The sequence below is a fragment of the Rhineura floridana genome, chromosome 1 (genome assembly GCF_030035675.1).
Source record: "Rhineura floridana isolate rRhiFlo1 chromosome 1, rRhiFlo1.hap2, whole genome shotgun sequence".
In the NCBI taxonomy this organism is placed as follows: Eukaryota; Metazoa; Chordata; class Lepidosauria; order Squamata; family Rhineuridae; genus Rhineura; species Rhineura floridana.
The window spans coordinates 101,504,453-101,531,775 of record NC_084480.1 but is presented as its reverse complement, the minus strand read 5'-3'; the positions used below and the strand labels follow the sequence as shown (position 1 = coordinate 101,531,775).

Genomic DNA, 27,323 nt, shown 5'->3' with positions numbered 1-27,323 from the left:
CACAATGCTCGCCTGATAAACCCTTTGGTACATAAGCAGGAAATTGGCTGCTGCTAACTACTAACATCAATGTGCTGTATGTCTCCTGGTTGCAGCTTCTTTGACTCTTCTGAATTGTCCCTTGAGGGCAAATACTCTAAATTCAATCCGCTAGGTTTCTATCAGTGTCTGAAACTGTGCTTTTCTTGCACTTGAGCTAGTCGTCATCTCTAAAATGCGTAACTACAGTTTTGGAGGGGGAGTAACCTACTGAATATAAAATACAAATCTGTTACCCTATTAATTCCAACACAAATGAAAAAAATGTTACTTTTGAAAGATGTTCTCTAGGAAACAATTGTGTCTCATTCTAGCTTAGTTCTCTATTAATAGCGCAAGTAAGTATGTACTGACATACCTTAAGGGTTTTCTGTGTAAACCAATCCATCTTTATGAATAATGTAGAAGAGATGTTCTCCAATGCAAGGGGGGAGGGAAGATGTGAACCTTTGAGCTGTTACAAATATATTCAGGAAATGTTGCTCTTAACAGAGGATAAAGCACTTCACTATACAGTAATCAATGGAATAAAGATATTTATTCCAATAATATAATTTTATAAAAAAAGCATTTAAGGAGAACAGTAAGCCAAGAGATGCAAATGTAAAGAAACGAAGATACTGGAGTACAAAAGTATGGCCAAAAATATGTAATTTTAACCAGCAAGGTCATTTGGGGAGGTATTTATACAACATTAGTTTGTCAAAAACTTCCAATCCCCGAACCATAGACAATACATGCATTTGAAGGACATTAAGAACAAGTGCAATTTATAAAATACTGCCAAGTTAAAATCATGAGTCCCACCTGTTAAATACTCAGGTCCTATAAGGAGAACTCCCAAGGTGGTGGTATAAAGAAACCATTAACAAATTGCATCGTAAGAGTATCCTTTGGGGAATTTTTTTTCTGGTGCATCCAGATCTTTCTGCTGTCTGGTATTTTAAATCTTTTATAATCTATTTAACATGTACCCTTTCCACCACCCCCTTTTTTTCAGAACAAGCTTGCTCAAAACATGTTCTGTGACATTTTAAAAATTGCAATCAAATGTCTATTTTTTAAAATACAATTAGTGACCAACTTGCATAAGTATACTAAGAATAAGTGGGACCAGTCATATTTATGTGGCCACCAAGTGACCCACATGTAACAATAGTTAAAGGAACCAATTCCCTAGCAGAATAAAGAAAACGTGTGATTTCTTCACCCTGATCTGGCAATTCCTTGTAATTTGCGAAGTTCAAGGTGTACATGAATTTTCTTGCCTAGCCGCTTCTGGGTTACTTCAGTGGAGGAAGAAAAAAATATTTTCCAGCTGTTTATTGGCGCTAAAAGGCCCCACTCACAAACAAAACTAAATTCCCAGGTACACACCAGCTCTGATCAGAGCCCAACTTGGAGAAACGTATGTAATATAATTTCTGAATTGGCGTAGGGATATGCACAGAACAGATGATACACAATTAATGCATACTAATATGTAAGGGGTGTGTGTTGGAAGGATTGTTATTTACAAAAAATGTCCAAAACACAGCAGTTAATCATATGCAACACATGTCATAATTCAATGGTGGCATTATGATGGAATGCCAAAGACATGAGCTGGCCATATGATTAGTTTTCGGCTAAGGCAGGTCTTTGGTAGGCCATGTTAACACACCAAGCGCACACCATTAGTTAAGTACAAATACTGTTGTAGTTGATACAAAAAGATTATTATTTTTTAAAACAGAATTTCAAGAAGAGCAACACATCATTATAATTTATTTGGGTACATTTTATTTTATTTTTTTCATGTGTGTTAACATTTTTGATTTTCTATCATTTCAGGCTTTTGTGAGGAAGGCAAAACCAATGGGAAAGGTCAATCATTAAGTCAAAGGTAATTTGCATCTTACAACCAAAGGCCGGGAGAGCCTAGCAGTCACTTAATATGCAATCCTTCCCCCACTCCCATGTAATTTTTTTGCAAATCATGCAGTCAGTTCCGACTTGATATACCACATTAAGAAAAAAGTCTGCTCCACTTTTAAACTAGGGGATGGGGAAATATATATCTATACTAATGTGGTAATATAATTAAACTGTTCATATAATATTGGCAATCAAAATAGTTTTGAATAATACAAAATGAAAATGAACTTGTTCATGTGTTTATCCTTCATATATCTGGAGAGCGCTAGTCATCTTGTGAGCAAAACAAGCTTTAAGAGTTTCTTTTTTAACCACCCATGAACATCTCATATATTAATAGCTTTTATGTGCTAGGACGCAATTATCTAGTTCTCCTGTGCAAGGTCCATTGAGCTGAAAGGGAGATGCTCTTTCAAAACTGCTATTATCTTTTAAAAGGATTGAGCACAACTTTCTAGAGGACTGTACTCCTGATGAACATCAAGGACTCACAATTCCAATAAGCTTCCTTTTCCCCTGTTTGTCCATTATGATATTCTATGTTACATTGTTTTGGCAAAGATATAAGTATTTTTCTTTTGTTAGTTTTGCTCTAGCTCAGCATTAAAGAGGCACTAATGTCTGGGCTCAAATTGTGTAAGGCATAGCAGAAAATAATCAACCATTTATCAAACAAAAATAAATCTGAGCAATATAAATCACAAGTAGGAAGAGCAATGGCTGTGAGGAACTGGCACATGGCAATGCTGCAGTGGCAATTCAAGATAAGCTTGCCTTGGCACATTAAGGTCCCCCCTCTTTCAACTGAAAACCCAATTCAATGCTCTAAACATTTGCCACAAGTCTTACATTTCTTAGAATATGCTAGTGGTACATTTTGGTAATATAACTACGAGACCTAAGTAAACTTTGATTCGTTGTTATACAAGTTTTAACCCTCAAACACACGTAGTAATAAATACTCCCTCCCCAAATCATCTTTAGACTTTTCCATTCCTTTTTCTGTTGCTTATTTAAAACAGAAAAGAAAATAGAATCAAATTAAACTGGGGTGGCCAATTTATTCTCTGTTCTAGAGAAGGAATGTTGTCATACACTCCTGAGTTTATAGGGGGGAGAGAAACCCAGGACTAAACAGAAGCCACCAGAATTAATGCACCACAACCTCCATTCAAGACCATAGTTTGTGGGCAACTACATAAAAATCTGGTAGACCTAGCTTCAGATCTAACATTTGCCATGGACTTGTCAGGCAGCAAGTCACTATTTCAAGGTGACTTCAGATAACAAGCACAGCTAGTCAGTGCACGTCCACTTCTGCATCTGGCTGACACTGCTTGTGCTTCTTGTCCAAAAATAATCTTTTAAAGGAAAGTTCCACAGGCCGCCTGAGCTTGTTTGTCTAGTCCAATGCTACTTGGAGGTTTAGTCCCCACAATAACAATCTATTTTACTGAATTATTTTGAGAATGCAGTAAAAACTGAAAATAAAATGCTGTATGTATTAAAAATAATAGTGCAGGGGAATACTTAAGCTTAATAGAAATGAATTGTAGTTGCATAAGCAACAGTTCCTGCTGTGTTATATCTTTTGTTTATATCAAACATTAGGACAAATTCCATAACACTGTTAGCGAAGATTTGAGGTGTCACTTCCTTCCCACACCGCCCCATTTTAGTGTCACTTTTGACATTCTATGCCTAACATTTATAGCTGTGCAGCATAAAATTGCAAAATAAAATTAGAACTGTATCAGTGGTAACTTTGCTGTATATTTAAAGTAAGTTACAGCTTTTCAAATGTTAGTTGGGTCTGACAAACTAAATTCTGGAACCTGGCATATTTAAGAAAGTAGCAATGTACACACAATGCTTTGTTTGCATAAAGGATTGAGGCAGCTGCTAAAACCATCTCATAAGACATATTTCTGTATCTCAACTCCCCGTCATACATACACAAAGAGATATAGGCATCACACTCAAAGTATATTAGTGGCATATATGTTTGTTCCCACATTGAAGTGATTTTCATGTAGGAAAACTGGCATGTGTGAAGTGGCCCAAGAATGGTGCCAAAACTAGTCTTTCTAACTCAAAGTGACTTTTTACTGTCACTGTTATTTGAAGATCTATGCGACCCACTCTTGTGGAATGGGTTCAATATACATCAGATTATCCCATCACCACACACACAAAGGCAAGGCTAAGAAAACAGCAAGTTTGCCAATCATATTGTTTCTGAACAATCAGAAGTATGTTGAACTCGCACAAGATTGGATACTATAGAGAAGAGCATCACCTGGTGGTAAAAAAAAAGTTTGCGAAGCCACCCTCAGGACAAGGCCAGAGAGGTAAAACTGGCCTTATTTTCCTTTGCCAAAGATCAATGCAGTCCAGCAGCATACAACCTAAATTCTTCTACCTCAAGTGTGCAACTCTTTGAAAACTTGTATAGAAACGAGAATGGCTGTGTGTGTGTGTGTGTGTGTTTTCAGTCCACTTCTATTTAGGGTTGTGCAAATCATTTTCCACAGCATGATGCTAGTACCGCTCTGCACTATAATAATTCTTTTTGTAAATAAAAATAAAAAACCCTAGTCAGAAATAAACTGACAAAAATTTACATTCTTCTCTCTTAAAAAAGTAAATAAAATAACATTATTTAAAATGTGAATTATCTATAAGACATACATTACAATTACATAGATACATATCAATACAGCACATTCAATCTGCCAAAATTAATGATTACAAAGCTAATATGGATGCTGCTATATATATATATATATATATATATATATATATATATATATATATATATATATTATATATATGTATGTACAATGATTATAGCATTCATAATTGCACTATACCTACAATCATTTTTAAATTACAAGATGTTTCATTTTGAGGGAACAAAAGCAGCCCAACTTTTCATTAATTTTAATGGAAAGGGTTAAGGGTGAATGACATCTCATTAGTATTTATTGTGGAGTATCCACCAAGCACTGCTGCGGTACCACTCATTCTAACTGTAAATCGGAATCCTGCATCAGTGTGACTGAAATTAATGCTTGGTAGATTGCACCCATAGTTAAACTTTTGTACTAAAGTAGTAAGCTGTTCCCACTGCCCCTCTGCCACAAATGCTGCTGTAGAGCTATAGTTTCTACTTAAGTGCTGCAACGTGGCATTTTAGAAAAATCAGTCCAACTTCAAATCTGTGATCTCTCTACCCCTTATACACAATTCTGCAATTTGACCACATCTTGTGGTGAACAATAATTTTTTAGGTTTTGTGTAAAAGAACCCTGTAAATAACAAGATGTGAAAGAGATATTCATCAAGGCATGCACAGTCTCCTCTCTCCCCCACCCCCATTATATTAAAAATTGGTATACTTACAATCCCATACATGTCTACTCAGATGAAATTCCCACTGAGTTCAATGAGACATACTGCCAGGTAAATGTGCACAGGGCTGCAGCCTTTGCCTTCCAATATGGTTTATTCAACCATTTCATACATAATAAAACTCTTAAGGAAAGCTCCTGTTTAGAAATCCCCAAATCTATCAATTAAGCAACCATGCCAAGGATGCTTTACTTCCAATGTGTTTTTCAATTAAAGGTGCCTTAAGGGAAAAATACTGTGCAAACCTATGTCATCTAGACAAGAGTAAAACTGACTTCGAATTAGTAGACCATACGTATGTAGCACCAAATAGCATTCTCACTCACACTTTTTTTTTGCATTAAGAATGGAATACTTTCTAACAGAAAGAGGGGGAAAGAGAAGTGGGACTCTAGCTGCTTCAACACTTGGCAGTCTGGAACAGACAGATTTTCAGTCTGTTAACTTGGCATTTTAAATCTTACATTTTGAACATACTATTTTTATTTTATTTTTTAAAAAGCCAAATTTGGCAATGTGACACTTTTGTAGACAGTAAAAATGGGTTAATCAAGATGGTCTGATTAATTAAAAAATACTTCCAGACTATTGTAGTATCCATGACATTTGTTTGGCATCTATGATTAGGAAAATAAAAAGGGAGGGGGAAGTATAACTCTGTACTGACATGTGGCAATTAAAAAACAAAAAGCTATCCTATTTCATTATTTGCTTTTGTGTCTTACTAGTTTGTTATTGTGTTCTGTGCAGTTTGCCAAGTTCCCATGGTACAATTAAAGGTAAATTCCATAACACTGCTACAATTAATGTTCCCACTGAACAACATTCCAAGCCTTCAGTGCAAAGACAGTACCAAGAAGCAGATGTATTTGACATCTCTGCCAAAAATTAAATGAAAAACAAAATAAAATTAGAGTTTCAATATGTTTGATCCCTTTAAAAAGAAGTAGTTATTGTAAAATTAGAACCACTGATGGCTTAAACTCTAGTGACAGCTTTTTCCTGACCAAATCACTATAAATTAAAAAATGATGAAACTTGGTGGGAAAGGCTATTGTACATTTAAAAAAATAACAACAGAGAACCTGGGGGGGGGAGACATCAACTTGATTTTGCTTCAGTAACAAAAAAAATCAATCCAAGCTCCTATCCTTTGTGAGTGCACGACTGAGAATTCAACACACATTGAGTTACAAGGTTTTGACTAAAAAAAGAGGAATGTGCTGTGAATGTAGTTCAGCATTTTTTGTTTTTCCTCCATTAAGTTTAAATAAAATCATAATATTTACTATAAACTCTGTGAACATTCACAGAGTCCAGGCCAGCAATAAATTAGTATTATGCAGATCATTTTCACAGATAATACAGTCCCTCTTGAATATCTTCAATTGCCCGAAGGGGGACAAGGGCGGTGGTGGAGACTTTAGAGGCACAGTTAGACCAAGTTGTACTCCTTCAGGTTCAACTGTAGAATAGTGTCTTTGACAGCAGCAAAGACGAAGCGGATATTCTCCGTGTCTGTGGCACACGTGAAATGGGAGTAGATAATTTTTTCACTCTCTGGATTCAGGTCAACAAACATCTTCAGAATGAATTCCCTTGCTGCCTGTGCATCCCGCTGAGGTCCTGTTATAACAACAAAAAGCAGTAGTTTAGATCAGCTTTATCAAACTAAATATACAGCTACTATCTCTGTAGCTATTATCTCTAGATAAGAAATGGGAAAATAAATGGTTTTAAACAACGTTTACATGCAAAAAAGCATCCGTTTTTACACAACAGCTAATGAGTGATCCTATACTTGCCTCACCAAGTCAGGTCTCTTCAAAAATGTTGAAGGAGTTTGCAAAAATTGTTCATAGGCAAGAATTTTCCAGGGTCTAGGATGGGGTGTGATCACCTACTGCACTATAAGCTAACAAGAGGAATGGGTGGGATAACAGAACAGGAATTAGTGGGGAAGGTAAGTGCTTCTAAACATCCTTTAGAGAATGAGAGTATTTAGAAGTATTTGTCTTCCCTGCTGGCTATTATCTTGTTTAGAGAGCAAATCTTTTGGCTAACAAACCTCATTCTGGCCACACTTGGAAAGAGAGGGAAGAGTCTGTGCATGTCAAGGCACTGTAGCAAGTGGAGGGGGGGGCAGTGGAGCCAAGAACTGTGGATGTCCAGGGGTGGGGGAGAAACGAGCACAGGAAATGGAGGACAGAAAAAATTAAAAGCTGTTCGCTACTGTGTCTGTAGAAATTTTCAGCATGCTTGCAATCTCTTTGCATATCAATCACATTAGACGGGGAACAATAGTAAAGATTTTGAAAACTATCTCTCCTATTCCTAATAGTCTTAAAACTATCTCTCCTATTCCTAATAGTTTTTAAAACTACTCTCCTAATATTCTCTCCTTGCCGGTATTCACAGAAACAAGTATAGCTTTCAGTACTGCCCCGTAGCTTCCTTCACTCATATAAATGTTGCTCCTTCACTCAGATGAATGGAAGGTGTGCAGGAGTGGTGCTTCAGGGATTGTTTTGCTAGTTACCAAACCACCATCTTTCATTACAAACAGACAGTTAAGAAAAGAATGCACCATTTAACTGAAAAGCCTTATTGTCTATGAAAAATATACATTTTTTATATGCAACAAGGCTTTCAATTTTGCACTGGTAGATCTGAAGATGACTGATAGATAATTGAGCCTGTTATATTCCACCAGCCCTGCAGTGTTGTTTTCTTGCTATGGGATGAACTGCAATATAAGATCTTATGCAAGGAACTCTCTTACCATCATACTCTGGGAAATAGTCAACTAGATGGGAGTACATTATTTTCTCCTCTAGAAGATCTTTCTTATTTAAGAACAGAATGACTGAAGAGTTCTGAAACCAGGGATATGTGATAATTGTCCTAAATAGTGCTTTGCTTTCCTCCATTCGATTCTGGGAGAGGAAAAATATATAATTAAATCAGAAAATACATACAATTCACACACTACATGTTAACATTAACAAATGTTCTAAGGGCATAATCTGTAAAGTAAACATATCATATTTGGTCACATTCATATGAAAATGGAGTTCTGGTTATATTCTTAGAAGAGCCTTTTTGGTGGTGGGTCTGTATCTGTGGAATGACCTCCCCACTGAAGTGTGTCTTGCCCCAACTATTTTGTTAGTCTTTCAGAGGCCAACAGTTTAAGCCATTTTAAGATTATGATGCTGCTAATTATGCTATTTATGTATTTTATGAGAAGTATTCTCAGTGTTTTGAATTATGTATTGTATTTTATATTTTATAAAATTTATATTTGTGTCTTATCTTGTTGTAAACCACCTGTGACCATTTCCGGTGAAGGGCAGTATAGAAACGTCTTAATAAATAAATTAATAATTAATCAACTAGAAACAAGCTGAGTGCTTGCATGTTCCCTCCTTTCCTCTTACACACAACTTCCAGTTCATTTGCCTGCTTAGCTATAATGTCTGAACAAACCATCTATCCTTGGTGCTCTTGCTGTGTCCCCAAACCAGAATTAGAAACTCACTTGTCCTGGTTTAGAGGGCAAGCACTAAGCACTGCTACCACATCCAGACTGGCATACTAACTGCAGTTAGTTATAAAAAGGAAACTTAAAGGGAAGTTGTGAGAAGGAGGGAAGGAGAAGGGAAGAGATGAGCCCTCTGTATGTTTCCAATTCTCCATGTCTTGGAGATTTTTTCTCAATAGAGTTTTAATGTTAACTTCAGTTCACACTGGAAGAGGAATTAAAGTGACAAGGGAGAAATCATATCCTTTTCAAATAGCCTCATCAGTTTTTCAACTTAATCCACATACTTCATAGTCAGTGCCAGTCCCTTTTCATTATAAAAAATGGTCAGCTTACATGACACTGAAGAACACTTTCAAATTATTGTAGCAAAACATTTTAAAATGTATTATTCCAATAATGAGGGCTTGAAACATTGTTTTGTAAAAACAAAAAAGTGCTACGATCTCTCAGGATTCTAATAAGAACATGGGAGCCACATAAGCCTACATAGCATGGATTCATAAAGTTGAAAGGAACAAACTGCCTGTCTAGACCAAATGTAGGCCTATCCTTCAAACAACCTCTTCACTACAATACAATATAGACTTAAAAGTATCCGGTAAGCAAGGGATCAGGTACAGTACGGTATTTGTGGAGCGTATGTAATTCCAGTGAGATGAACAGATGAAGGTAAAACATTCTTTATAATTATATCTAGCCAATTGGAGTTCTTGCAATTTCAGTATGGCCCTAGGTCTAGAAATGTGAAGGCCAAGAAAAAACTCTGAAAATATTAAGGGAACCCCCTCCCCCAGTTTTCCCCTCAAAGCCTTTTTGCTGTTGCTTTTCCTAAAAATTAGAACATTTTGGATTATGACATGTGAAAGATTAGGGAAGCCTGTTTTAATCCGTGCAAATCTTCACTTTTTTTGAAGTCCATGATAAATATGTAGACAAATATGAAGAAGCAGAAACTGATAGTGATAGTTCAGAAAATAGGACTGAGTCAATTTCATGTAGTATTCAACCAGTCTTAGTTTTCTCCCCTTTGTTCCCCCCCCCCTTTTTTTATGGAAATTGGTGCTTTACATCTGCCTGACACTATGGAGGACTAGAGGAGACATAATAAGGTCCAGAATTCATAGTTTCTTTTTTTACTGTAACATTTATGGTTTCTCCTGTTTTCATTGTTTTTTGCTTGCTCCTCATAATTTGGCAAAATGAAAGAGATGCTGGGTTCCTTACTGTTCAGCAGCTTATAGTTCCATTTGTAAGGAAAAAAAAATTTTTTTTTAAAAAGTAAATTTAAATTTGTTATTATTGTTTGAATAAATTGTGCTTTTAATATACCAAACATGATAATTTAATGGCAAACCAAGTTATACATGATACATTTTAAATTCCTAAAGTAATAAAGTGAGTTGATATGTAAAAGGTGTAAAAAATTAAGTATTGCATATTTTTTAATTTCCCCCCAAGTTTTTTTTGTTCGTTTTTTTCTGGGGGGAAAATCCCAGGATTTTTCCAGAATTTTACATCTCTAGATCAGATTCTAAGTGTTAGCAAAACTTCCCACTAAATTTCTACAAAAGAAAAATGTGAAAAGTGCAATTCTATCAACCAACAATCATATCTCTATTCTAATTGTAGCAGAATGTGGGTCTTTGGATTCTAGCCTCAGTTAAGTAGAAAAACCTCATGAGCTTGGTTTGTTTTTAAATATCACCCAACAAAGACAGGTTCACAGGACAACTTACTGCTTTCTATAAAATTGGCAAGAGAGGAAGGATGAGTGACTTCCAGAAACCAGGGTGGATGAAAATCAGTGATTAAAAAAAAAAAAGGATTTTTAGGTTTTTTAAAAAAGTCATGACTAAAATAGTAAATGTCTCTCTCATTCAATTCTACACTTACAGTCTTATTAAAATGAATTAATGGCTCTAGCACACTCACACATTGAGTTACCTATCAATCAAGCATGACCATTCATTTCAGTTTTTCATCTCATGAAAATGACTCTGCCCAGCCTAATTACAAACTCTTGAGTTCTTGGACATTCTGGGCTTTCAGTTTCTGTTTCTCTGACTAAAGTTACATGTGCAAAAACACAGACTGGATGGGATTGTTGTTCTGAGTTTATGTGGGGGTGGAGCTCGGCCACACTAGGCAAAGGGATTATGACAGAAATGGACTGGAAAGTAAAAAAGGAGGACATTATAATTAGGACCGGCCTTAGGATAAATAATGCCCTTGGCGAGGAGTGCTTTTGGGGCCCCCCTTGTGGTCAGCTCTGCAGGGCCACCAAGAGGGTTTATAGGGCCTGGTGCAGGTATGATGTTGGGGCCCCTGCTGCTACCCCCTACAAGGACTCATACATGTGTGTACAAAGCTGCAAGCCATGTGTGAGAATGATTGCATGCACAGACTACATATGAGAATTTTCTCCTTGCCCTGGGATCAAGTGGAATGACAGATGTGCTTCATTTTTATTTCTTACATGGGGATAAGGGATCGGGATGTGCTTCTCCTGAGTACCTCCTTCATATTCCAAATCCCTTCTAGCAGAGCTTCCTTCGACTCAGCCTCCCAGGTCTTCTAGTTCTGGCCTGCTGCTGCCCTTCTCCACTACTCACTCACTCACTCAGGGCCTGGCCTCACACTACACACCATACACCACTTGTCCCTTTCCCTGTGATAACTGTCACAGAAAATTACTCTCCAGTGGCACCTTGCCTAAAAATCTTAGGTGGCAATCACTCACTCACTCCTTGAACTGTCTCCAGTGGACTGCAGTTTGTTCACTGACAAAAACAGACCACCTACTCTGCCACAAAATCCCTCCTTAAAGCCTTCCCTGTTCCTTCTCTCCTTACAACAAACTCTGTAACTGGGGCTACTTGGCCAGTCATAAGCTTGCCTGACCAGTCTTATCTCTGCTGCCCAGACATAAAGATTCTTCCTTTCGATGACTGGTTTAAACTCTCTTAAAGTTAGACTACAGGACTTGCTAATAAGCAGGTCCCTCCCTTCCAGTCTCCAAAGGATACATTGTATAGCCTGCTTAAGCCTCAAATTAGCATCTATTCTGTTTCATAAAAAACTATGTCAAATATTTACTTCAGAATGGCCAGGTTGAGGTCCCATTATGTCATAATTACATGTTGAGTTTCAGTGTCATCACTGTAATATACTGTTTCTTCTTTTTATGAAAACTTTAAACAAAATACCAAGAATTTTGGTGAATAATGTGGCAGGGGCAGGGCAGGGGCCAATGGGACTCACAGAAGTTAAGATGTCCTTATGTTGTGGGGGCCTGGGGTAAAAAGCCCTGCAGCTTTGCAGTATCATCATGTTGTATGGCTTGTGCACGGTTGCAAAACATAGCAATGTAACAGACAATGCTACTCCCAGACTTTCCCCAGCAATGCTTATGAAAAAGGTCCAGAACAAGCTACCTCTCATTTGCTGCTCTGTTTTCAACACACACCTGGCCCAATTATAGGTTCACATTGAAGTCTTTGCCCTGTGGTGTGGGTGGCTCTCAAAGAATGATTTAAATCAATCCACCTTGCCAGAAATACCTCCTTTCTGTCTCATGGAGAAAGTGTAAGATTTTTCCAGTGATGCATGTCTATAAAATAGCATTGTGGTCACAAAGTATATGATCTTATGCTACATTATATTTACTTTTGCAGGTTATAACATTTCTTGACTTGTGGGAAAAATGTGTATCATCATTATTAGGCAAATATATATTTCCCCAATTGCTTGAGACTTGGAAGTGGAAGTGGACAACTCATGAGTCACTCATGCATCCAATCTCGGCTTGTGTAGAATGTGTGAAGCAGCATATCACTAGTTTCTGGAGTTTTCCCACATTTTTTTTGTAATTAGTTTTTATATGCAAACTGTTGATATGCACACTGCCAGTGTGGTATAGTCAGACTGGAACTTGGGAGACCAGGTTTCAAATCCCCACTCGACCATGACGCTCACTTGGTGAGCTTGGGCCAGCCACTGTCTCTCAGCCTAACCTGCCTCACAGGGTTGTCGTGAGGATAAACTGGAGAGGGGAAGAACTATGTACGCCACCTTGAGCTCCCTGGAGGTAAGGTGAGACATAAATGTAGTTTTTTTAAAAATTAACATGGTGTAGTGGTTAAGGTGTTGGACTACGACCTGGGAGACCAGGGTTCGAATCCCCACATAGCCATGAAGCTCACTGGGTGACCTTGGGCCAGTCACTGCCTCTTAGCCTCATGAAAACCCTATTCATAGGGTCGCCATAAGTCGGAATTGACTTGAAGGCAGTACATCTACATCTATCTAAATAGCAATTTCCAGAATGATAGTTTGTTGCAGCAGCAAAAATAAAAGCAGAGTCTTGTAGCACCTTACAGAGTTAAAATTATTGTAGCATAATCAGAATCTAGCTACTGTTAATTTTAAAAACTGAAATTGTCCAGTTAAAAAAGCTATGTTCATTGCTCACTGACTGCAGTATTAAGCATTGTGGGAATAAGAAGTCATTGTGTTTGAATCAGCTATCACAGATTCATCCTTACAGAAAGAACTGAAACAAGTTTCAACAGCAACACTTCACATGTTTAAACTGAGTGCTGAGATGTCAAGAGATGTGTTGTTCTTGTTGTGGTGGTGTGTGTATGTGTGTATGAATTAACCCTTAGTTTCTGCCACAGAGATTTAGTTGTTCCCACAAATAAAATCAGTTTGATCTATTGCTAATATCCTCTATTTCTTACATATCCTCACTACATACAAGAACCATATGCAATTTGGCATCACTGGCACTCACAATGGGTAGTCTGATTAACTTTAGCATTGTGCCTGCAAAAGGCTGGATCACATCTACATATAGATCCTTCAAGTGGTTCTTCAAAAATAAGTTTCATATCATTCAAACACTTTTTTTGATTGTATTCCACAAAGCCTTTTCTTCAGCCATCAAAACAGGCTTGGATCTTTCCAACAAATGTTTATTTCTAGCATAAAACTGAAAGCCTGCTGGATTAACTAGACCTTTGAGTAATAATGTGAAATTAAGACATGGCACCTTGGGCACTTAATATGGAAGACAAACCATCAGTAGTTTCCAGAACTGCTCACAAGAGGTTAAAACATCTGGCTGAGCCTCCTCTATCATGCAGACGTTTCTCTCATATCTCATGCCACAGAAACAAAATATGGCAGTTTGCATAATTTTGTGATCCTTCTTCTAAAGAAAATTTCAAGTTACAGTCTGAAAATATAATTACTAGAAAGTTGATATGCTTTCTTTTTGTGAATGATGCCAAGCAACAAGCTGTGAAAATAACTTAAGAGTCAACATTTCTGCTTAAAGCAGGTCTCCCATTAGCTCCAAGAGATCAATTATACATTGCCATAAAAGGTAAAGCAAAATCCATAGCTGACAAATACAGTACTGTATAAACACACACTGTATATGTGTCCCGTCTAGAGCCGGAACTACGAGGCTGAGACGCGGGCGCAATTAAATCTCGTTTTATTAAAGTAATGGATACATCAAATGCATTGTGCTTCATAGAAAAACCTGCACTAACTCACTAAAATCCCTAGCTACACTCTAGACATGCTCTGCGGCGTATGAAGGAAGTTGACACAGCAGCTCTCCACTGTAAGCGGCAAGCTTAAGTAGGGAACGTTTTCGATCGTAATCTCTGACTCCTTCGCAAGTCCTGTCTCTGCCCTGTCCGTTTCTCGTGGCAGTGCGAGCGAGGTGACGGGGGGCGTGTCTCTAACGGCTCATCGGAAGACACCTGTGTGATGTTCCTATATATTAGTGTATATATGGTAAGTGCTGGTTGTTTAGAGTATACATGGTAAGTAGTGAAAGAGGAGGGGGAGTGAATGGGCAATAGAATGCTTGATGATTGGCTGAATGTTTAAAATGGCTGACAGTATAAATGAAAGGATGACAGGTAAATCTGGGTGAATGTGAGGTGGTGAACTGTGGAATCGGGGGGGAGAAGAGAAAGAGTGGATTGCTTGGTGGGGTTTAGAGAGTTGTTTACCAGGAGGGAGGTGGAGTTCGGATTAGTATTGAGTAAAACCATATGCTTATGTGCCTTAAGAAGAAATCTTGTTAATCTTGTTAGCTTTGTTATCTGTAATAAATACTTAATTTGGTTTACCAAAGGCCTGATCCTTGGCTGGGGTTTCACAGACCAGAAAGGAGGGTAAGGTAATGACCAAGGCTGAAGGGGAACTGTAACAAATGGTGGCAGCGGTGAAGAGAATAACAATACCAGTATTCAGAGTCTCTGGGAATACTAGTATTGGGACGTTACTGGTGGTTGCCTAGCAGGGGGATCTGTTGAGATCTGTGCTAGAGCGGGGAGAGAAATCATAAGAGAGAGCGGTCCGGACTGGTGGAGTCCCTGGTGGTGCCTAGAGACAGGCAGTAACCACGAGCAGGTAGGAACCTGACAGGGAGAGCCAGGGAAGGACGCATCACATGTGGTGTCAGTAGCGGTGGGATACGAACAACAGAGAATCCAGATACAGTGGTGTGGCAAACAGAAATAACAAAACAAGATTACTTGTGAGAGTGACTGGCAAAGAGTGTGTGGCAAAGAGTGAGTGAACTCAAACACCATGGCTGAATACATAAAAATGAAAAGAGAGGAGCTGGTGGAGAAGTGCATAACATTTAATTTACCTCATGAGGGTAAAGGGGTAGATGAATTGAGGGTAGCACTTATAGGATTTGCAACTGCCCAGCAAAAACAACCTGTCAGAGAAGAGACCCCAGAAGGATATTTAAGCAATCCCGCTTATATAGAGTACTTGAGAGAGAAGTTGAGGATGGAAGGTGCAGAGAAGGAAAAACAGAGAGTTGGAAGCTGAGAGATTGAGGATGGAGGCTGAGGAAAAAGACAAGCAGAGAGAGTTGGAAGCTGAGAGATTGAGGATGGAGGCTGAGGAAAAAGATAAACAGCGGGAGTTGGAAGCTGAGAGATTGAGATTGGGGTTTGAGGAGAGGGAGAAGCAACGAGCATTGGATGCTGAATTACAAGTAGAAAAGTTAAAATTTGATAGAGAGAAATTTCACTCTGAGGAGACAAGGAAAGACAGAGATGGAGCAAAAATAAAAATTACTCCAAAGGACTTTGCTGTCTATGAGCCTGGTCAAGATCCTTAAATTTACCTCAACACCTTTGAAAAAGCAGCTCAGTTGTGGGGGCTACCTGAAGATAAATACATGCAGTATTTATCAAACCTGATTAAAGGGGAATTGGCTGAGGTATACCAATATTTCCCCTCAGACAAGCCCGTCACCTATGCTGAATTCAAAGAAGCAGTGTTTAAAAGATTCAGACTGGGGCCTGATTATTTTAGAACGCTTTTCAGAAATTGCCAGATACAGACAGGGAGGTCTTTTGTGGAACTGGGAGCAAAGTTGATGGATATATTTGGAAAGCGGATGAGTAGTGCCAAAGCTCAGTCAGTGGAAGAGGTGAAAAGCCTCATGATACTGGATCAATTATACCATCAGTTACCACCAGAAATAAGGCTCCTGGTCAAAGACCGTTCCCCTACATCTGTGCAGGAGGCTGCAGAGATGGCGGATCACTTCGCCTCCAATAAAACTGGCTGGGTGGGAAAAACATCAAGAGAGTTTAAACCCAGACCATATAGTGCTGGCAGAAGGGATGTGGTACCACAGCGAGTGAGTCCTCCATTAAAATTTGAAGGGCACAGGACACCCCAGAGTGGATCTGTGTACCCTAAAAGTGAGGAGAAATTATGCTACAAATGTGGTAGACCAGGGCACCTACGTTTTCAATGTGAGGTTGCCAACCCCATTAGTAATCCTGCTCAGACAAGGGCAGTGAAAACAGAGCCCAAGGCTTTAGAAACAGCGAAAAAGGTTCAGTTTTGCCAGATAAACTGGACAGAAGTAACAGACCTTGATTCAAGTCTGAGAGAGAAAGTGAGAGTACAAGGGGCAAATTATTGGGCACTGCTTGATACTGGTGCTGCTCAGACATTACTGAGGCCAGATTTAATAAAATCTGAGGTAATATTACCTCAGGAAACTGTGACTATCCAAGGAGTGAGGGGTCAACCAGAAAGTTTGCCTGTGGCCCTGGTGGAAATGACTTGGAGAGGCCGAGAGGGCCGATATAAAGTAGGCATTAATGCCCAGCAACAAGAACCAGTAATACTGGGAAGGGATGTAATGGGCGCCCAAGAAAAGATCTATGTAGTGACCAGACAGCAAATTGGCAGAGAAAAAGAAGCCATATTAAGGGGGGCTGAAACAAACAGGGTGGAATCTGTTAACCAGCCTCAGGTCACCATAGCAACCACTAGCAGGCCTGCTGAAGAAGACAAACTGTATCAAGTGGTCTCTGGGGAAGAAGCAGATCAATTCAGGGAAGAGCTGCATAAAGATATCAGTTTGAAGCAGGTAAAGGAACAAGCCCTGACCCAACAGATTCCTTTCACTGACAAACTGAGGAATCAAGTTGTGTGTGAGAATGGGATTTTATATAAACTGTGGATGCCTGCTGAAAGAAAGGATGAATGTGAACCAGTGAAGCAATTGATAGTACCTAGCAAATACAGAACCAGATTGCTAGAGGTAGCCCATGATGTCCCATGTGCAGGACATCTGGGAATAAAAAAGACCAAGAGGAGATTGGCTGCACATTATTATTGGCCAAATATCTCCAAGGATGTAAAACAACATTGTCTATCTTGTGGAATATGCCAAAAGGTGGGAAAGAGTGGAGTAAAGACCAAGGCACCCTTAAAGCCCCTTCCTATAATTGGACAACCCTTTTATAGAGTGGGAATAGATTTGGTGGGCCCTTTTTCCAAACCCACAAGGCATGGCAAGAAATATCTAGTGGTGGTGGTGGATTTTGCCACCAGGTACCCAGACGCAGAAGCACTGAGATCTGTAGAAGCCCCTGTAGTGGCAGAGGCTTTATTAAAAATCTTTATGAGGCTGGGTTTCCCTCATGAAGTGCTGACAGATCAAGGCAGTGTATTCATGGGAGAAGTGATGCAATGTATGTGGAAATGTTGTAGTCTAAAACATCTAAAGACCACTACTTACCATCCCGCCACTAATGGGCTAACTGAGAGATTCAATGGAGTTTTGAAGGGCATGATAAGAAGCTATGTTCAAGATCACCCACAAGACTGGGATGAACGTTTGGGATGCTTCTTATTTGCATACACAGAAGTCCCTCAGGAGTCAACAGGCTTCTCACCCTTTGAACTCATGTTTACTAGAAAAGTGAGGGGACCTTTGGAACTGCTAAAAATTCATGGGAAGGAACTCTGGGAGAGTACAAAACATCTGTAGTAGATTTTGTATTGGAATTCCGCAATAAATTAACATCAATGATGGAAGTAGTGAAAGAGAATTTGAGTCATGCACAGGAGAAGCAAAGTTACTGGTATGACAGAACAGCCAGAGAACATGTGTATGATGTGGGAGATATGGTTATGGCGTTCATACCCAGGAAACATGACCAATTACAGGCTAACTGGGAAGGACCATATACCATAAGAGAAAGGCTTGACACAGTGACATATGTAATCACCACAGACCAATTAAACAAAAGCAAAGTGGTTCATGTAAATATGTTGAAGCCTTACCATACCAGGGATGCACAGGTGTTGCAAGTTACCTTATTCCCTGAGGGAAGTGGGCCTGAACTTCCAGATTTGGTACAGGAAAGCAAAGACAAAGGAGGGGTAGATCAAGTGGAATGGTCAGAGGAGGTAGAGGAGGAAGTAAAAGAAGAGATTCTGAGAGTTTTGAAAACCTATAGGAATCTCTTTAGCAACAAACCTGGCCGAACCAGTATAGTTATACATTCCATTGATACTGGAGATCGTGCCCCAATCAGATCTGTTCCGTACCGTGCGAATGGGAAAGTTTTGAATGAGATCAAAAAGGAGGTGGAAGATATGCTGGAATTAGGAGTGATCAGGGAATCCATCAGTCCCTGGGCCTCAAGTATTGTCCTGGTTCCGAAAAAAGATGGAACGACAAGGTTTTGCATTGATTATCGGCTAATCAATAAAATTACTATCCCAGATGCGTATCCTATGCCTAGGGTAGACTCTATGTTAGAGTTATTGGGGGCAGCAACCATTATCTCTACACTAGATCTCTGTAAAGGATTTTGGCAAATGGAACTAGACGAGCAATCCAGAGCCAAAACTGCCTTCAGTACACCAGATGGGTTATATGAGTTTGTGACCTTACCCATGGGAATAAGGAACTCACCAAGTTCATTTCAGAGGCTAATCAATACTGTGTTGCGAGGCATGTCAGATTTTGCAGTGGCCTATATCGATGACGTGGCCATTTTTAGCAAGTCGGTGCCTGAGCATGTCCAACACCTGACAACAGTATTGGAGGCCTTAAGAAAAGCAGGCCTCACAATAAAAGCTAAGAAATGCCAGTTTGGACTAAAGGAAGTAATCTATTTAGGACATAAGGTGGGGAGTGGGAAAATCACCCCCTTATGGAGCAAGGTGGAGGCAATACAAGCGTGGCCGATCCCCTTAACCAAAAAACAAGTAAGGGCATTTCTGGGTGTGGCTGGATTTTATAGGAAGTTTGTGAGAAATTTTGGGGAAATAGCAACCCCCTTGCCTGAATTGACCAAGAAGAAGTGTTCTGAGCGTGTGGTATGGACGGATGAATGTCAGAAGGCTTTTGATCTACTGAAGCAAGCCTTGTGCCAAGGACCCATATTAATAGCACCAGACTATGAGAAACCATTCATCGTGGCTACAGATGCATCAGACCTCGCGCTGGGAGTCGTCTTGCTGCAGGAGAGAGAAGGCACCAGACATCCAGTGGCGTATCTGAGTCGCAAGCTGACGCCGAGGGAGAAAAACTATTCGTCGGTCCAGAAGGAGTGTCTAGCGGTCGTGTGGGGACTGAACAAGTTGCGCCCATACGTGTGGGGACGAAGATTCACAGTGACTACGGATCATCAGGCCTTGTTATGGTTGCAGACTATGAAAAACCATAACACTATGCTGCAGAGGTGGTCCTGGGCCCTACACGACTATCAAGTGGACTTCCAGTTCATCAAAGGCAAGGACAATGTACTGGCCGATGGACTTTCCAGGCAAGTGGCTGGGACTGCAGTGACGTGACCAGACAGAGGAACAAAGAAAGACATTTTCCCCATAGAGACTTTTATTTGTTAACGCGACGTATAAATCCTAGAACAGGAATAATACTCTGCCGTTGTTTAAGGGGGGGGGGAAATGTGATGTTCCTATATATTAGTGTATATATGGTAAGTGCTGGTTGTTTAGAGTATACATGGTAAGTAGTGAAAGAGGAGGGGGAGTGAATGGGCAAAAGAATGCTTGATGATTGGCTGAATGTTTAAAATGGCTGACAGTATAAATGAAAGGATGACAGGTAAATCTGGGTGAATGTGAGGTGGTGAACTGTGGAATCGGGGGGGAGAAGAGAAAGAGTGGATTGCTTGGTGGGGTTTAGAGAGTTGTTTACCAGGAGGGAGGTGGAGTTCGGATTAGTATTGAGTAAAACCATATGCTTATGTGCCTTAAGAAGAAATCTTGTTAATCTTGTTAGCTTTGTTATCTGTAATAAATACTTAATTTGGTTTACCAAAGGCCTGATCCTTGGCTGGGGTTTCACAGACCAGAAGGGAGGGTAAGGTAATGACCAAGGCTGAAGGGGAACTGTAACAAATGGTGGCAGCGGTGAAGAGAATAACAATACCAGTATTCAGAGTCTCTGGGAATACTAGTATTGGGACGTTACTGGTGGTTGCCTAGCAGGGGGATCTGTTGAGATCTGTGCTAGAGCGGGGAGAGAAATCATAAGAGAGAGCGGTCTGGACTGGTGGAGTCCCTGGTGGTGTCTAGAGACAGGCAGTAACCACGAGCAGGTAGAAACCTGACAGGGAGAGCCAGGGAAGGACGCATCACAACCTGCTCCTGAGTAACGGATTCGAGGTCAGGGGGGTGCGTCACACTGGTGGCATCCTGGGAACTGCTTGGTGAGGGAGGAGTTGGCACTTTTGCTGGAGCTTCCCCCAACAGGTCCTCAGCAGCAACTGGGGGCAGCGCACTCTCCTCCTCTGAGATCGCACCTTCCATGGGAACTGGCTGGAATTCAGGCTCGCTTCCCCCCCTCCAAGGTCTCGCTCAGACTCAACAATCCCGAGTCTTCTGTGTCTCCTGGCAGCGGAGGCACCTGAAACTCATGCCTCCCCCCTTCCTGTCCCTTCTGGGGGAGCTGAGGCTCAACAATATGCATTTAATGACTACAAAAAATTGCCACAAGGGTAAATTATGTGAGGATCTTGATACTTCAACATACACTATCAATACAGCGCTATTTTTATAGACACACAATAATTCACTTGAAAAATCGGGACTTCCCGGAAGTAGTGCTGGCTGGTGGTTGTCTCTGAGGGAGCTCTGCCTCAGAGGAAGCTTTTTTCAGGTTAAAAGCCAGCCAAGAGGAATCTTGGACTGGCTTAAATGTTCTCCAAGGTATAGGAGAACCGATCAGATTTTCCACAAGACTTCGTTGAGCTGTCGGCGGCTGGAATTGATCAGGAAATTCCTGAGATAAGAAGGCATGCCGATCGGCTGAAGACGGAGTCAGGATTTCCACGCAAGCTGTACTGGAAAAAAGCGAAGCGTTCTTTTTTCTTCTTAAAAAAAAACGTTCTTAACCAGCGAGCCTACTTCTGTCTAAATCTTATCATTCGGCTTAAATTACTGCAATAAAAGGGATTTATTTACGAATCAGCAACTGAGAAACCTGGGTGAGTCATACTTTTTCTCTTTTAAATATAATTAAGGAAGAAAGAAAATGTAAACAACTTATATACTTTTTTTACGACAAAAAGCTGGCCTGAATTTGGAGTTTTAAAGTTTAAAAACGGATGAGAGGTAATTATTATATTTTGGACTATTTTTCTCTTTGGACTATTTCTCTTTGGACGAATCTGCTGCTCGTATATGTTACTAATTGTTTGGTGTTGGGAACCAGAATTGTTTTGCATTCTTGGATGTAGATAAGAACTGTGCTGTGCTGGCTGGACTTCAATAACAGGCCTGGAATATTAACTCTTTTGTTGGTGGAGGAAAAAAAAAAAGAAATAGACTGCCTCTAGGTTTTGAAACAGTGATTAATATCAGAAATTAAAGGCTTCTCTTGAAAATGACAACTAGAAAAGCAACTAAGGCCCAGGAGCGAAGAGGTTCTACTGATCCACAGGAAGGGGCTATACCCCCAGATATGTTTCAAAAAATAATGGAAGGGATTAATGATATAAAACAGGAAATGAAAACTGAACTGACAGATATAAAAGACTATATTAAAACACAAGTGGATGAGATCAAAGGGACAATTGGGCAAATAAAGGAGGATGCAAAAAACACTAAAGAAAAGGTACAAATCTTGGAGAATAGAACAGATATATTAAATCTGGAATTAGAAAAAAACCTGGATTATATGGCTGTGACTGAAATGAGAAATAAAGAACATTGTTTGAGATTCCGTGCAATTCCTGAGGAAACAGGTGAAGACATCAGAGATAAAATCGTTAATGCTCTAGTAAAATTTCTGGATTTGAATGAAGATCGGATGGAATTTGAAATAGACAAAGTGTATAGAATTAATTCCAGATATGCAACAATGAATAAAATTCCAAGAGATGTGCTTGTTCATTTTATAAAGAAGACGACCAGAGATATGGTATTACAGCAACACTTTAAAAATACCTTTAAAATTGATGGTAAGGAAATACTGGTGATGAAAGAAATTCCTATTAGACTTTTACGTAAGAGAAAAGAATATGCTTTCCTTACAGAGAAACTTAAGCAACGCAAAATTCAATTTAGATGGGATGTTCCAGAAGGAGTGATCTTTACATTCAGACAACAGAAATATAGATTGAATACTGTTCAAAAAGCAAGGGACTTCTTGAGAAAAGCTTCAAAAGACATGGATGAAGATAAACTCAAAGATATGGATATAATTCCTGGGAAACAAAGTCAACAAAGATATGCAGAGGAAGGGAAGGAAGATGATGGATTAAAAGGAGCATCAGGCACATTTTAAAATACATGCTTAAAGATGGATTACAAATATCTAACTTGGAATATAAATGGAGCCAATACGGCGCAGAAGAGAAAGTGTTTCATTATTTGAAAAAATTAAAATTGGATATAATTTGTTTACAAGAAACTCATATTAAGAAGAAAGATTCCAAATATTTGATTTGTAAAAATTTGGGTGAAGAATTTATTTCGGCTGGACCAAAAAAAAAAAATGGAGTTGTTCTCTACATTAACCCACAATTGCTTCCTAAATTGGTATTACTGGATGATAGTGGTAGATTTGTGGGGGTTGAAATTACTCTACAGGGTACAAACATTTTGATAGTGGGTATCTATGCCCCCAATGAAGATAAAACAAGGTTTTACACAGGACTTATGGAAAAATTGTCAGAGTTTTCATATGACCATTGGTGCGTTATGGGTGATTGGAATGGGGTAATCTCACCAAAAATTGATAGGCTTTCTGAAAAAAATATCAAAGAGACACAGGGTAAATTACCGAAGATTTGCTTTGAACTGATGGAAAATTTAGAATTGGTGGATACCTGGAGATATATAAATGATAATGCAAAGGAATTTACTTATTTCTCAGAAAGACACAAAACATTCTCGAGGATTGATATGATTTGGATGTCTAAAATTTTAGCGAAGGATACTTTTAAAATGGATATATTACCAAAAACTTTTTCGGATCATAACCCTGTGATATTAATTTTAAAAAAGAAAAATCTTGGATTTAGATGGAGACTAAATGAATCTTTATTACAGAATGACAAAGTAGTACAAGAATGTAAGAAGAAATTAAAAGAGTTTTTTGAACATAATTTACATAAAGGAACAAGTGAAAATATCGTTTGGGATACAAGTAAGGCATTTATGAGGGGATATTTTCTTAAATGTAACTCTGAATTTAAAAAAAAGAAACAACAGAAAATGCAATTAATTTTGGAAGAAATAAAACAAAAAGAGGAAGAATTGAAAAAGAATCCAACTAAAGTTTCTATTGTAAATCAAATTAAAATGTTACAGAAGCAAGTATCAATGCTGACAGTTAGAGAAATTGAAAGAAAACTAAATTTTGCTAAACAAAGGACTTTTGAATTTGCAAATAAACCTGGGAAATGGTTAGCATATAAATTAAGAAAAGAACATCAAAAAAATATTATTTTAAAGATACAAGAAGGAGATGAGACGTTGACAGATAATGTAAAAATTAAAAAGATTTTTCATCAATATTATTCAACATTGTACAAATGTCAGGAAATTCCATCTGAAAAAATAGAAGAGTATATATCTAAACAGAATTTGCCTAAAATTACAGACTTTCAGAGACAAGCTATTAATGGCCCTATTACGTCAAGAGAGATATCTGAAGCTATAAACAAAATTAAATTAGGAAAGGCACCAGGACCAGATGGGTTATCTGCAATGTATTATAAATGTTTGGAGGAAGAACTCTTACTACCTTTACAGTCTACAATGAATTTTATTCTGCAAGAGGGAAAGATACCGGATAGTTGGAAAAATGCTAATATAACATTAATACCTAAAGAGGAGCAAGATTTAACTAAAACAAAAAATTATCGACCAATATCTCTATTGAATAATGACTATAAAATTTTTACAATGATCTTGGCAGAAAGATTGAAAATAATATTGCAACAATTTATTCAGGAAGATCAATCAGGGTTTTTACCTAAAAGACAATTACGTGACAACGTCAGGAATGTCTTGAATGTTTTGGAATATTTAGAACAACGAAATGATAAACAAGCAGCTTTGATTTTTTTAGATGCTGAAAAAGCATTTGATAATTTGAATTGGAAATTTATGTTTCAGGTTTTGGAGCAAATGGATTTTGGAGACAATTTTATAAAATGGATTAGATCGATTTATACATCTCAGAAGGCTCAGATAATTGTTAACGGAGATTTAACGGATTCATGTGAAATATAAAAGGGTACAAGACAGGGATGTCCTTTATCTCCCCTTTTATTTATTCTGGTCTTAGAAGTGCTGCTTAGAGATATAAGGCAAGATAAAAGAATTTCGGGATTAAAGATAAAAAAAGAAGAATATAAATTGAGAGCATTTGCTGATGATTTGATAATTGTACTAGAAAATCCTTTGGAAGGAATTAATGTATTGATGGACAAATTAAAAGAATTTGGACCGTTAGCAGGATTTAAGATTAACAATAAAAAAACAAAGATGTTGGTGAAAAATTTAACTTTAAGGGAACAGAAAGTGTTAATGGACAAGACAGATTTTACAATAGAGAAAAAGTTGAAATATTTAGGTATCATTATGACAAATAAAAATTCAAAGTTGTTTCATAATAATTATGAAAAATTATGGACAGAGATTAAGAAAGACTTGCTAAGATGGGATAAACTACAACTGTCATTAATGGGTAGAATATCTGTGATAAAAATGAATGTATTACCGAGAATGATGTTTTTGTTTCAAACAATACCTGTCATATCCTCTGATTTACCTTTTAAACAATGGCAAAAAGATATCTCTAAATTTGTATGGCAAGGAAAAAAACCAAGAGTTAAATTTAAACTACTACAAGATGCCAAAGAAAGAGGAGGACTGGGATTACCAAATCTGAGACTTTATTTTGCTGCCTGCTGTCTAGTCTGGATAAAGGAATGGATCTTATTGAGGAATAAAAGACTATTGGATTTGGAGGGTCATAACTTGAAGTGGGGATGGCATGGATATCTATGGTATGACAAAGTAAAAGTAAATGTAGACTTTAACAATCATTTTATAAGACGTCCTCTGTTGAAAATATGGAATAGATATAAACCAAGGTTTTATTCGAAAATACCATTATGTGTCTCAAGCCAAGAAGCGTTTTATAGAAGAGAAATGGCTGGAAAAGAGAAATGGTTAACTTATCAAGAACTATTAGAAAATGTACATGGAGAATATATAATGAAAGAGAGAGAACAACTGACAAAGGAAGGATATAGTTTTCAATGGTTCGCCTATTTACAATTGTTAGAAAGATATAAAATGGACAAGAAAATGTATGGGTTTGAAATAAGTAAATCTGATTTTGAAATAGGATTGTGTACAAATGATGAAAATATAATTGCGAAAATGTATAAACTCTTATTGAAAATGGATATGGAGGAAGAACAAGTAAAAGAGTGTATGGTAAAGTGGGCAAAAAATTTTGGTTATAACATACAAATGGATCAATGGGAAAATATGTGGAAAAAAGGTTTGAAATTTACACTATGTTATAATCTTAAAGAAAATTTTTATAAAATGATGTACCGTTGGTACATGACTCCAGAAAAGTTGTCAAAAATGTATAGTAATGTTTCTAATGTTTGTTGGAAATGTAAACAACAAGAAGGATCATTTTATCATATGTGGTGGTTGTGTAAAAAGGCAAAATCATTTTGGGCACAGATAGGTAGGAAGATGCAAAAAATTCTAAAGATAAATATTCAGTCAAAACCAGAATTTTTTTTATTGGGTTTTATGGATAAACAAATAGAAAAGAAATATGGAAGAATAATATTGTATATGATTACGGCAGCAAGATTATTATATGCACAAAAGTGGAAAATGGAATCAACACCAACAATGGAAGAATGGCTATTGAAATTAATGGACTTAGTAGAAATGGATAAATTGACATGTTTACTTAGAGAAAAATCGACAGATACATTTCTTAAGGAATGGAAGCCTCTCTTAGACTTTTTGTTGAAAGATCAAAATAAAATGATGATACTGGGATTTGACGATTAATTAAGACAGCTTATGGAGAAAAGGGATTCTGTATGTATACATTAAGGGACAGGTTTGATGTATATTATATACTTATAGCTGATCTGCGACAAATCGGAAGTCAACTATTTTATTTTTATTTTTTGTTGTATTGTTATGTCTTTTTGACTTTGTTTTGTTTGTTTTTGGAAAAATTTGAATAAAAATTATTGAAAAAAAATAATTCACTTGAAAAATCTTACTACACATTTTATATTACTTTCACACAGTGTACATTTTTAATATACTGATGTCAATCCTATCAAGTCTCTCTCTGGATATTATTATAAATGCTAAAAGGAGAGCCCTACTGAATCAGAGCAACAGTCCATCCATTCCAACACCCTACTTCCTACAGAGGTCAACTGGGTGCCTCTGGGATGGCCACAAGCAAGGTATGATCTCTCTCTCGCACACCTTCTGTTACTCCCAGCAATTGGAACTTAGCAACATACTACTTCTAAACCTGGAGGCTTCCTATTGACAACAAGGCTAGCAG

At 38.1% G+C, this 27,323-nt stretch overlaps 1 protein-coding gene across 3 annotated transcripts in view; it reads right to left on the bottom strand.

Annotated features, from left to right (window-relative positions):
* Positions 1-4,887: 4,887 nt before the first annotated feature.
* LOC133385104 (guanine nucleotide-binding protein G(q) subunit alpha) overlaps positions 4,888-27,323 on the bottom strand; it is a 173,981-nt gene continuing 151,545 nt past the window's right edge. For all 3 annotated transcript variants that reach the window (XM_061627465.1, XM_061627446.1, XM_061627455.1), the window contains exons 6-7: positions 8,153-8,306; positions 4,888-6,996 (exon numbers count right to left, since the gene is read on the bottom strand). In XM_061627465.1, the coding sequence (XP_061483449.1) occupies positions 6,806-6,996; positions 8,153-8,306 (345 nt within the window). In that variant the 3' untranslated portion in view covers positions 4,888-6,805. The remainder of the gene's footprint in view (positions 6,997-8,152; positions 8,307-27,323) is intronic.